Source organism: Barbus barbus (assembly GCF_936440315.1).
Source record: "Barbus barbus genome assembly, chromosome: 1".
Lineage (NCBI taxonomy): Eukaryota > Metazoa > Chordata > Actinopteri > Cypriniformes > Cyprinidae > Barbus > Barbus barbus.
This window is the reverse complement of record NC_136729.1, coordinates 45,550,977-45,563,491: the sequence shown is the minus strand read 5'-3', so window position 1 is coordinate 45,563,491 and position 12,515 is coordinate 45,550,977. Positions and strand designations below refer to the sequence as shown.

General features: G+C 34.6%; 1 protein-coding gene across 1 annotated transcript in view; it reads right to left on the bottom strand.

The window, feature by feature from the left end:
- Positions 1-12,515, bottom strand: part of LOC306868813 (putative E3 ubiquitin-protein ligase HECTD4) — an 83,663-nt gene that overhangs the window by 58,821 nt on the left and 12,327 nt on the right. Inside the window, exons 6-16 of the mRNA XM_079415196.1 lie at positions 11,383-11,521; positions 10,206-10,376; positions 9,095-9,287; positions 7,083-7,244; positions 5,396-5,509; positions 3,920-4,060; positions 2,231-2,460; positions 1,949-2,091; positions 1,794-1,864; positions 1,254-1,359; positions 902-1,022 (exon numbers count right to left, since the gene is read on the bottom strand). Coding sequence (XP_079271322.1) covers positions 902-1,022; positions 1,254-1,359; positions 1,794-1,864; positions 1,949-2,091; positions 2,231-2,460; positions 3,920-4,060; positions 5,396-5,509; positions 7,083-7,244; positions 9,095-9,287; positions 10,206-10,376; positions 11,383-11,521 — 1,591 coding nt within the window. The remainder of the gene's footprint in view (positions 1-901; positions 1,023-1,253; positions 1,360-1,793; positions 1,865-1,948; positions 2,092-2,230; positions 2,461-3,919; positions 4,061-5,395; positions 5,510-7,082; positions 7,245-9,094; positions 9,288-10,205; positions 10,377-11,382; positions 11,522-12,515) is intronic.

Here is a 12,515-nt window from a genome sequence, read left to right as displayed (position 1 = left end):
GCAAACTATATGAAGTTATACAGATAAAAGACAATTATTTCAAATTATGGCTTTATTGTCCCTTGTGAAAAAGAAGTGTACTTAAATGTACTGAATGTGCACTTTTAGTGTACTTAAAATCCTAAAAGAGTATTTAAAAAAAAAATTGTACTTGGAGATAATATATTAATGAAATAAAGGCCACTTAAGTGACTTAGAGAGACACTTTCCCGATTGTTTCTAAACACACTTAAGTACACTTTTAAAAAGTGACCTGAGCAATATGTCAAATTAAAAGATTTAAAGCACATTTGAAATCATTGATTAATAATCTTTTGTCGTGCATTAAAGTACACTTATTTTGATGTGTTGACTAACATACTAAAGCACATGTAAAGTACTTGAATATTTTAACTGTAGTATTTAATTTTACATTTAATACATTTTAAATTAACTAAATTGCAACTGACATACAAGTTTTAAAAGAAATCACATTAAAGTGAACTATTAAACTATAGTTTATCGTAAATGCTTATCAGTACATTCAGCAGTACTTTAACCATATTTCAAAGACAATAGAAGTGATTATAAAATTCATAAATAGGTGGGTCAAAAAAATTTAAAATTTCAGCTAATTTGATTTAATATAGATTTAAATATTTCAAATTTGTATTGCAATTAACATGGAATGAAGTGCCTGAAAACGTTACCTTCAGTTCGTGCATGTATTCTTAAGCATATTATGTCAGTAAGAGTGCCCTTTTTTTAAAGCATGCTAAAGTGCACTTCTTTTTCACAAGGGTTATGAACGCTAATAGCTTGCAGAACTGCATCTTTTAACATTAATTCAGTTCACTTTAAAGTTAAATAAAAAGTTAAAATCTTCACAAAATAATTCTTAATTTATGTGGAAGTCACATACAGGTACAGTGGAGAGAAGCTTCTGAAGGTCTTCCTTGGAAACGGTTTGACATTTGGTGATAAGCAGACATGACTCACGCACTACAGTCTTCAAGATACACTGCAACAGTTCATCTTTCAGCCTACAGGGGAAGAAGAGCGAAAGTGCTTGCACATGACAGACATTAACCACAATAACATCTAGACATTTACAATCCGTTATCAAGGTGAATGACAGACACCACATTTTTGTTGAGCTGACAAGAAACTGAATGTATATATTTAGCAGTAGAATAAAATACAGAAGTGAACAGAGCAAGCGATTTAAATTTAACTCGAGCACTTTCCGTCTGAAGAGCAGTGAAACTTGCTACCTGTAGTGTTCATCATCCTCACTACCAAAGCGGTTCCTCTGTAACTGGTTAGCAAGATTGTTTAATATAACATCCCGTAATTGAGACAAACCACTGTTCTTCTCCCCTACAGAGAAAAAAACGAACATAGTAATTATTGGCACATTTTGCTCATCAATATGAAATTGTTCAATGCTAACTTAACTTATAATTAAGTATGATTTCTGGGTAACACTTTACAATAAGGTTCATTAGTTAACAACATTAGTAAACATGAACTAAGAATGAACAATACTTCTACAGCATTTATTTAGTATTTGCTAATGCATTATTAAAATCCCAAGTTGTGTTTGTTAGCATTAGTTAATGCACTGTGAACTAACAAATAAATAATGAACTACTGTATTTCCATTAACTAACATTAACAAAGATTAATAAATAGTGTAATAAATGCATTATCCATTGTTTATGTTAGTTAATACATTAATGTTAACAACTGACACCGTATTGTAAAGTGTTACTGTGATTTCTGTACTGTGTGTGTCTATTTGCAGTTCTCACCCTCTGTGAAAACAAATTTTAGCAGGTTGTTCAACTCCGATTCGCTCTGGTACAAGGTGTTTGAACCTGAGCTAATGAGAAAAAAGAAAAATGGTTTATAGTTATTGCAGATATTCTTTGAATTTATTATTTTCTGACTTAATTTTAAGGCTCACCTGATGGCGAGACACACTTCTTTTTGTATTTCTGGCTCTATCTGATCGTGAGGAGCCATAAGTAACTGCCACAGCAACAGTCCTGAACGCTTCACACAGTCCCGGTTCTGCTCTGAATTTAGATTAAAAAACTGGAATACAACCTGGATAAAAAAAATATATATATTTTTTTTCTGCATCATTTCCGTTAACAAAATTACCACTACTACAGAACAGCTTCATCAAAATTGATTGAAAGTCATTTAAATTTTTTCTATTTTAAATATTCTAGCGAAACCCCACCTGAAAGACGACCAGAATGCAGCGGATGATGCAGGTGTCTCCGTTAACCATGGCCTTCTCCATGACGTCACATATGGAGCTGAAATGGCAGGCTTCCATGGGCTGTTTTCCTATAAAGGTTCCCAAGTGCAGATTACTGCTGGCCGCCAGCAGGTTGAGCTGATGGATGCACATGGCGCCAACATGATGGAGCAGCTGGTTTATCACTTTGGATATGTCTATCATTTCTTCTGTCATAAAGAGTCAAAAACATATAAGGAAAATGATACAGATAATTTCTGCACAAAATGTCAGCACATTTAAAAAAAACTATCTAATCTAGTGGCCTATCCGCAAAAACGTGCTCACCCTTGTGAAAAAGAAGTGCACTTAATTGTATTGAATGTGCACTTGCAGTGTACTTAAAATCTTAAAAGTATATTTAAAAAACAATGAAACCGTTAAATGATAATTAAATAAAAGGCCACTTAAGTGACCATTTCATGACTGTTTCTTAACACACTTAAGTACACTTAAGAAGTGACCATTTTAATAATGTCAAATTAAAAGTTTTACTTTAGATCACATCTTAAATCATAGTTTTAATAATTCTTTGTCGTGCTTTATAGTAGTGCACTTATTTTGATGTTTTGACTAATGGTGCGTTCACACCAGATGCGAATGAAGCGTTAAGCGCGGGTGATTTAGATGTTAAGTCAATGCAAAGACACGAATAGACATCCTGCAGCGCGATTTGCGTGAATGACATGATTTGCGCGAATTGAGCGTTTCGGGCGTTTGACGTGCGTAATGTGTGATTCGCGCAAGTTGAAAAATCTAAACTTTGGCGGATATTCACGCCGCGTTAACCAATCGGGAGCTTGCTCTAGTAGTGACGTGATTACGACGTAGCGAGCGGAGGGAGAAATCCGAAACAACAATGGAGGACAAAATAATCGTCGCTGTATGTGGACACCCAGAGCTGTTATATCCTATTGCAAATACACTCACAATAGTATAGTAAAAAAATAGTTATTTATATGTCAGCAATTTCACAACGAGACTGGAGCCGCCTGGCAGAAGCCCCTCCCTGACGCGAATTTGCGTCTGTTGTGAAGTAAATTTCACGCGCGAATGAAGCCAATTTCACGTGCGAATGAAGCCAATTTCACGTGCGAATGAAGCGTGTAAACTAAAATGTTCAAGCGTCGAACTACGCGCGAATAGCGTGATTTATTCGCACAAGTCGCGTCTGGTGTGAATGCACTGTAACAAATTAAAGCACACGTAAAGTACTTAATAGTAATTTTAACTGATGTGTTATTTAAAATTAACATTTTAAATTTACTAAATTGTAACTTCATTACAAATAGTTTTAAAAATACAACATATACATATTTTAGTTCATCAAAAATGCCTGTCAGTACACTCAGCAACTGAAGTAATTATGAAATTGCATATAAAGATGCACTTAAGTCCTACTTAAGTGGGTCAAAAACATGCTAAAGTTCAGCTGATTGCATTTGTGACCTGTGCTGGCAAAATGAGTTACAATGAGCAAATGTTCAAATATGAGTTATTTTTATTTTCACACTCTCCATTAAAAGTCCTTCAAAATGATATATGATTTGTTGGAATCGTACACCATACAAAAATCAATTCAAGCTAACTGTTGTGTACTTTCTGTTTACATGGGCATAGTTGCAGTACCTTTAGGCTGACTGATGACGTGACTGACGCCCAGTCGCTGGCACACATGATGGAAGGCCTGATTCCCAGGATTACACCACTGGTCCATGTAGTCGCTGGAGCACGTCCAGATTAAATTGTTAAGTGCATCATAACAGGCCCCTGGAACAGCCATCATAAAGACATAACGTCAGTACTCGTATAACACTTTAAAATGAAAAATGAAAATTGAAACCAGTTTTTTAAAGCTACACACACTTTGTGGATAATTGTCATAAAAATAAATGCTCTGCTGTTTAGTTCAATGTACAGTTCAAATTAGAGGTGGGCGATATGACCAAAATCTTATATCATCACGATATGACTAATTTGATATCACGATAACGATATATATATCACAATATAGTGATTTTTTTTCATTTAAAAAGGTTTTTATGATATTAAAATCTTTGATACCATAGAATTTTCACAATCCTTGTCACCAATGTCAGTATCAAACTAATACAAGCATAAAAAGTCAAAAACTCAAGCTCACTGAAGATAAATAAACAGTCAGTGATGAAATAAGGATAAGAAACTAATTGCAAGCAATAGGACAAAAAACTGCAATAAACAAACGCTACATACATTGTGTATATTAATTAGTCTTCACTGTGTTAATTATATCTATCTATCCATCTATGATAGATATAATTAACGTGTATTATGTATAGATTCTATACTTGTATATAAATATATCATTATTTTTATTTCTTCTTAATAAAGTTACAAAAGTGATTTAGTCAAGAGCAGTGAGCGATTTTCTAGCAATGTGCTATGATTAATATGAATAGCAGACAGAACGAATATTGGACAGCTTCCCCTTTAAGACCGAAGTCCGGATCCAATATACTGTTACATATGTGTTTTCTCTTTCAGCTGTTTACTCTCTCTCAAGACCTAAATCGCTGTGTTTATGAGGATACTTGCAAAGATGGGATTCTGACGCATGTAAGTGTGTTTATGTAATCGTTCAAAGCCAATAAAGCGGCAAAAAAATTTAAAAATAAATGCACGGTCCTCTCACACAGAAATAGAGACGGCGCACGCATATAGCTCTGTTGTTTGTGTTTCAACAGCTTAAAATCGGCTGTTTTAAAACTGCAGTGCTTAAAAACACGTGCCCATGCTACAGATGTAGTCCCTCGTTCAGGAACGAGCTCCTCGTTTTGTTCTGGTCGTTCTCCACCTGGTTCTGTCTCCCCTTCGCGCCCCGTGGTGGCTTGTAAAGATCGCAGTCATCCAAATGATGAAAAAGTATTACCGTAAACAATGTATTTTGCGACACCACGAAATAAACGACAGAACATCATATTTTTATTTCGTCAGCCCTAGTTCAAATAATTGTTCAGTTGTAATATCGACTGCTGTCATTAAAAGAAACACATGATCACCATGATTCCTTTAAGTGTTTGTGTCGGTGTCCATCTGCTCCACCTCAAAATGTCTGATTCTTACCCAGTCCTGCAACCTGAGCCCCGCGACCCAGAGAACTTCCTGGAGCATCTACCAGATCAGCACGACTGCTAAACTGACCGTCAGCCAGGTTAAACACCAAACTAGACACCAAGACTAGGAAAGAAAACACAAATGTTAACAAGAGGTTGAGAATGTTTAATACAAGCTCCAAAGTAAATAATGCATGGATTGCATGTACTTCTTGATGCTTTATTAAAGATAAAGATAAGATTTGGAAGAACATGAGGGTGAAAAAATTTGAATTTTTGGATGAACTAACCCTAGTAAAAAAAGTAATTTTTTAAATTAAAATATGTCATACTAAGTATAGTTAAAATCTTATTAACATATTTACTGACATATTGCTTGAGACTTACTGATAAACTTTATTTGGAGTGCAACTTGTGCACAATGCACGTTTCTTAATATTAAAATGAGTGTTAATGTCACTATTGATGAGGATTGTATGATTTTTGAATAATATTGGTCTTTAAATGGAAAATATTTAAAGTGCACTTGAAGTATACTTCCACTATAGCACAATCAAATATACTTCAGTATATCTTTAGTTGGATTACAGCACTACCTTCACATAGTTAAAGTGCATTAAGTACAAAATTTGTTGTTCCAATTTAGTAGGCTTTAAGTTTACCGGTTTAGTGTCCCAAACATGCAACTGCAGCAAATTTTTATTAAGTGCTTAAATATGTAAATATATTTGCAGTATACTTAGCATAACACAAATGTATTTCATATGTGTTTTAGTATATTTATTTTTCACTAGGGAACCCTTTAATTGTAAAATATTTGATTAAGTAAACCAGCAATTCCATGCAAATGTCAACCTTACCATGAAAAAATTTAGTTTTTACCAAAAGTTTAGGTCTGTATTTTATGGAAGCCCGTTTCTGCCACTGAATAAAAAATATTCCATATCATAACATTTTAGAAATGAATTCATTGTAACATTTCAGAAATTGCATATTTAACGAGAATGTTGCAGAGATTTAGACTGCATTGGCTGTTTGGGTCAGAAATGCACAGGCGGACTGAAGGAAAAATGGCCAAAACTATTTTAAATGTCATATAATGTTCATATTATTATCTTATTTAAACCTTTTATGTGTTTCAAACAAACTTATGTCGCAATCTGCATTGCATTTATGCAGACAGCAAGATTTTAAGTGTTGCGCATGCTGAGTGATGCGGGCTACATCATTCTTATTTGTCTAAATATTTTTTTCTTCATTGGTTTTATTTTGTATCATTGCATGTTAAAAATAATTCACTATGTTATGCAGATGCAAAATGCTAGACTGCAAATAAGATTAGCAATAGTTTCACATTTTATAAATATTTGAACATTATATTCAGCATATTTAACAACCTGTTTTGTATCTTTATTTAATGCATAAGCAAGTCATTAAAAAAAATTTTCAGCAGCATCCGTTTATTCTTGATCAACAACTGATCAACGAATTAGAGCTGCGTTGGTCTGTTACATCATTTTAAAATGTCAAGTAGCCTCCAATTGATAGGTTATAACTGCATCTGTCTCAGATGTAGATTGGTGAAGATTTATTTTAATGTGATTCCAAACTCTAGCGTTAGAGTAGACTACACTATCCATGACAGAGTTCAGTATGAAACAATGCTAAAGTAACACGATAAATGATAAAGATCTTACTCTTCAGGGAAGAAAGGCCACTGGAGCCACCGAACAGCGACCGTGTTGCCGAGCTTCCAGCTACACCTGGAGCAGGTGCCAGCATCACCAGATACGTCCCACATACATACATCGGTGTCTTCCTCAGTGTTTTTATAGACAGACCACAGCTTGTGTTGACTACTGGGACGACAGAAAAAACAAGAGACCACGATCAAGCACAGCACAGCTGTAAATTTGCAGTTGTGGTTGTTTTGTCTATTTTTCCCATTCGCTACAGTTATTAGAATTAACTACAACTAAAAACATAATTTTTTTTTTACTTGAAATAAAATGAAACCGAAAATAAAATTAAATATAAAAATATATATTTTTTAATGAACTGAAATAAAATAACATATTTAAAAAAGAAACCTTAAACTTACTTTATTCCAGATAGCTGCCAAGGAAACATTTCTCATTTTCATTTAGTTTAACCTGATGTACCCAAATAACCAAAACTAAAAACTACTGATAAAACAAACTATAATAGCATCTCAATGATACTAAAATAACAAAAAAAAACAGTTGGTTTATACATCCAAAACCCAAAATTTGTGAAGGACAAAAAAAAAAAAAAAAAAAAAAAAAAAGTTCACATTCTGAACTTAAGCGCCAAAAAATAATTAATTTAAACAGCGCAACATTTTGACCTGTCAGGTCTTCATCAGGCACTAAAATAACACTTCTATTCACTGTAAATGACATCAAATCAATAAAATTATCACTCTTTTCCTATAAAACCACACCAATTCTCTTAACTACACTTAAGCAGTTTTTAAGATATTGTTTTAAGACACAGTGCTTGTATATAGATTTCTTCTGAAACTTGTATGTTGTGTAGGGATGTAACGATTCACTCAACTCACGATTCGATTCACGATTTTTAGTTTTTTTAATGTACAAAATGAGATTTAAGACTACTTATAAATTAAATGTGTCCTTTTATTATTGCTTGGACAAAATGCAGCACGTTTCTTTGTGAAATTGAAATATAACACTATAATAATATGCTAATATAGCACTTGCATATTATTGCTCTTTTCTTGGTTTTGATTGCTTCTATTCTCCTCGTTTGTAAGTTGCTTTGGATAAAAGTGCCTGCTAAATAACAAAATGTAAATATAATGTAAATGTTAACAACAAAACTAAATTGAAATGTTAAAACAAGCTCCAAATCAGTAACACAAATAAAATAAATATCTTCATATAACCAAATTAAGGCTTTGTCTGTGCTCTTTCCATTGAAAATTAGAGACAACCACTGCATTTTAATCATGATCCAAACAAAGATGCTGCATACATCCAACATGAGCATCTAAATTAGATTGTATAATTTCGAAATTTGAAGCAAAAACAGAATGGTCTGACTTCAGTTTTGTGAAACTAATGTATACATAAAAAATATCTGCATGAAATGAAACAGCAGACGAGCTGAATGAGACGCAGATTCACTCTCTGCCAGCAGGTGGCACATATATGAATCGATTTTTAATCGGCTCATGGTTAATCGTGTTGTGTATTTAAATATATTTGTAATCACACATTTGTAATGATGAAGTTGCAATTAAGTAGACTTAAAATATATTACCTTCAAATGTAATATCAAATAATAAATTATAATCAAGTACTTTGCATGTGCTTTAGTATGTTAGTCAACACATCAAAATAATAAAGGATTATTAAAACCTAATTTTAAAATGTACTTAAGCAATAGGTTTAATTTGACATTACTACAAAGGTCACTTTTTAAAAGTGTACTTAAGTGTGTTCAGAAACAGTCATGAAAGTGTCACTTAAGTCACTTATGTGTCCTTTTATTTCATTAACATTATTATTACACGTTAGTACAGTTTTTGTGAAAAAATATAATGCACTTTCAGTAAAATTAAGCGCACTTCTTTTTCACAATGGCTCCCATTATTGTAGAAACTAAGCCAAAGAAGCTGGTGCTTGGGAACAGCCGAGGCACAAACAACATACAGCAGCATTACCCGACTGCTCCTCTTTGACGGGGTTGCTGATGGCGGAGCCGGTGAGAGCAGCCAGCGTGGACGAGTGCGAGGCACGAAAGCGGGACATACGGCTCAGGAGCAGCTCATTCAAACACTTCGATGACTCGCCATCCTTTCGTGACAGGATTACCCGATCCTGTATAGGACTGGCCACACATAGACCCAACTCAGTCTGCAAAAAACAAAACAGATATTGGGAGCTCGTGAAGTGAGGGTTCATTTAACACTTATTTACTTGCTACATTTATGATAATTCCCTTGTGAAAAGAAGTGTACTTAATTGTACTGAATGTGCACTTGTAGTGTGCTTCAAATTTTAAAAAGATATTTTTAAAAACTGGACTTAATATAATGCTAATAAAATAAAAGCCCAGTTAAGTGACTTAAAGACAGACACTTTCGTGACCGTTTCTGAACACACTTAACTACACTTTTAAAAAGTAACCTTTGTAATAATGTCAAATCAAAAGTTTTACTTTATAGTACAAATTTAAATCATTGTTTTAATATTTCGTCATGCTTTAAAGTATTTATTTTGATGTGTTGACTAACATACTAAAGCACATGTAAAGTACTTGATTATAATTTTAACTGCAGTTTGTTATTCGATATTGCATTTGGAATTAATATATGTACTAAATTGCAGCTTCATTATTAAAAATGTGAAATTACAAATTTATTTAAATACATGGCATACAAGTTTCAATAGAAATTACATTAAAGTAAAATTTGGTTTAGCATACATGCTTGTCAGTTCATTCAGCTGTACTTTAACAATATTTCAAAGACGATAGAAGTAATTATGAAATTAAATGTAAAGACGCTTAAGTGGGTCAAAAAGCACGCTAAAATTCAGCTGATCACATTAAATATAAATTCAAACTATAATATATTTTAAATTAATAGCAAATAATATGCACTTAAGTGTCACACTTAAGTATATTGCTTTGCATACGTATGCTAAAGTGTGCTTCATTTTCACAAGGGTTACCAGTCATTGCATGCAACAAAAAAACTAATGCAAATGCAATTACAAAACTGCACAAAGAACAACGAAATTAGCAAGTCTGATAATAGCAAAGTCTCATACCGTTAGCCTGAAGACATCCATGAAGACAGAGTGGCCTTTCTGGGTTTTCTCGTTGATGCTGACAGGTGACCAAACCCAGTAGAGGTAGGTACCATCAGAACACAGACGCAGGCTGGTCAAGCTGCTGCCCACTGGGAAATGATGAAGCGGCATCGCTACTACTTGGGAAACCTTCAACAGAGAGAAACACGGAACTAGAAGCTTCCACTAACAAAGAACTCATTAAAAATGTCTCTATTTTTTGAATATTTCATTAGAGAGTCTCGTAAGTTTCTGCACACAGAGAGTGAGGGAGAGTAAATGATGACAGGGTAACTGTCCCTTTATGTTATCGTGACAACCATAGTAGACATAAAGTGTAATGCATGAAAAAGAAATCCACTTGTTTACAACATTAATTTGCCCAATCAAATATTATGCCAGTAATGTTTACGTTTTCTCATAATTGTTAATGTGAGGACTTTTAGTTTTGGTTGTAGTCTGCTGACTGTGGTCTTCAATCTGCAAATGTACAAATGTAGATTAAATTCAGGTTAATTTCTTCATTTTTGTTTCTAAAGGCACTCTCAGCCACCCTGCTGGTCTAAATGTTTTGCATATAATAGCATATAATGGTATTTTTCAACTGAAAATGGGTCAACTGACATCTACATGTTACAAAACTTGGTAGACGTGGAGGATTCAAGTCTAATTCTGCTTGCAAAATCTGACATCTAGCAAACCTCCAGACAAAAATTATATTTTTCAAAACTTTTTGTAATTAAATTTTCAGAAGTAATCCATACCAACTATTTGACATGTTATGAAATTAAATTGAAATTACAGCATAGAGGGGGTATAAACTTGAAAATATAAAAAATAAAATTACATTAACTAAATTCACATATATTGTTAATTTTACGAACAGAAAAGTTGACATTCAGCATCCATTTTTTACCAACATATGCTGAAACATCAACTAAAAGTGAGATGTTTTCCAAAATGCATATCGCATGAGTAACAACTCAACAAGCATTTCCACAAACCATGCAACTGTTTTATTTTCAAGCATACTTAGAAATAATACACACTTTAACACATTAAAAATGATACGAGTAGAAATATCCAAATACATACTTGCAATGTCAATCTGAAAGTGCAATGTGAAGGGTGATGGTTTGAGATGCATGGGTCGTACCTGCAGTGTGAAGGGGTCGATGACCTGGCATAGCTGATGAGGTTTGGTGTCAAAAGAGGCTGGACGGTGGAGCAAAAAGCCACTGCTGTGCGCCACCCACCCCGCCTCCAGCTCCTCATTCCGACAGTACACAAAACCCCTGGGAGGAAGCGCAAAGGACAAAGTTTTAGGTTTCAGGGATGTGCCAGGATTGTCGACAGTTGGTGGAGTTGAGTATTTTTAGCCGTGGTGCTTTTAAACAGAGATGCTATTAACAATTAAACATATACATAAAATATTGGTTAAAGTTAGGGTAGGTGATTTCAGAGAACCTAGCAATAGTACATTTAGACCACTTCACTTAGTGATTGTTATCGGGATGTGAAAACACTTCAACCAGCATAAAAATGTTTTTGAACCAGATCACCTCCCCTGCCATAAATAACAGACTGTGTGTGTGTGTGTGAGAGAGAGAGAGAGAGAGAGAGAGAGTGTCTCTGTGTGTGTGAGTGTGTGAGAGAGAGTGTCTCTGTGTGTGTGTGTGAGAGAGAGAGAGAGAGAGAGAGAGAGAGAGAGAGAGAGAGAGAGAGAGAGAGTGTGTGTGTGTGTGTGTGAGTGAGAGAGAGAGAGAGAGAGAGTGTGTCTCTGTGTGTGTGTGTGAGAGAGAGAGAGAGTCTCTGTGTGTGTGTGTGTGTGTGAGAGAGAGAGAGTGTGTCTCGGTGTGTGTGTGTGTGTGTGTGTGTGTGTGAGAGAGAGAGAGAGAGAGAGAGAGAGAGTGTCTCTGTGTGTGTGTGTGTGTGTGTGTGTGTGTGTGAGAGAGAGAGTCTCTGTGTGTGTGTGTGTGTGTGAGAGAGAGAGAGAGAGTGTCTCTGTGTGTGTGTGTGTGTGTGTGAGAGAGAGAGAGAGAGAGAGAGAGAGAGAGTGTGTCTGTGTGTGTGTGTGTGTGTGTGTGTGAGAGAGAGAGAGAGAGAGTCTCTGTGTGTGTGTGTGTGTGTGTGAGAGAGAGAGAGAGAGAGTCTCTGTGTGTGTGTGTGTGTGTGTGTGTGTGTGTGTGAGAGAGAGAGAGAGAGAGAGAGAGAGAGAGAGAGAGTCTCTGTGTGTGTGTATGTGGTTGCCTGTTAAGTTTGTATACATTTCTAAATTCTGATAATTAC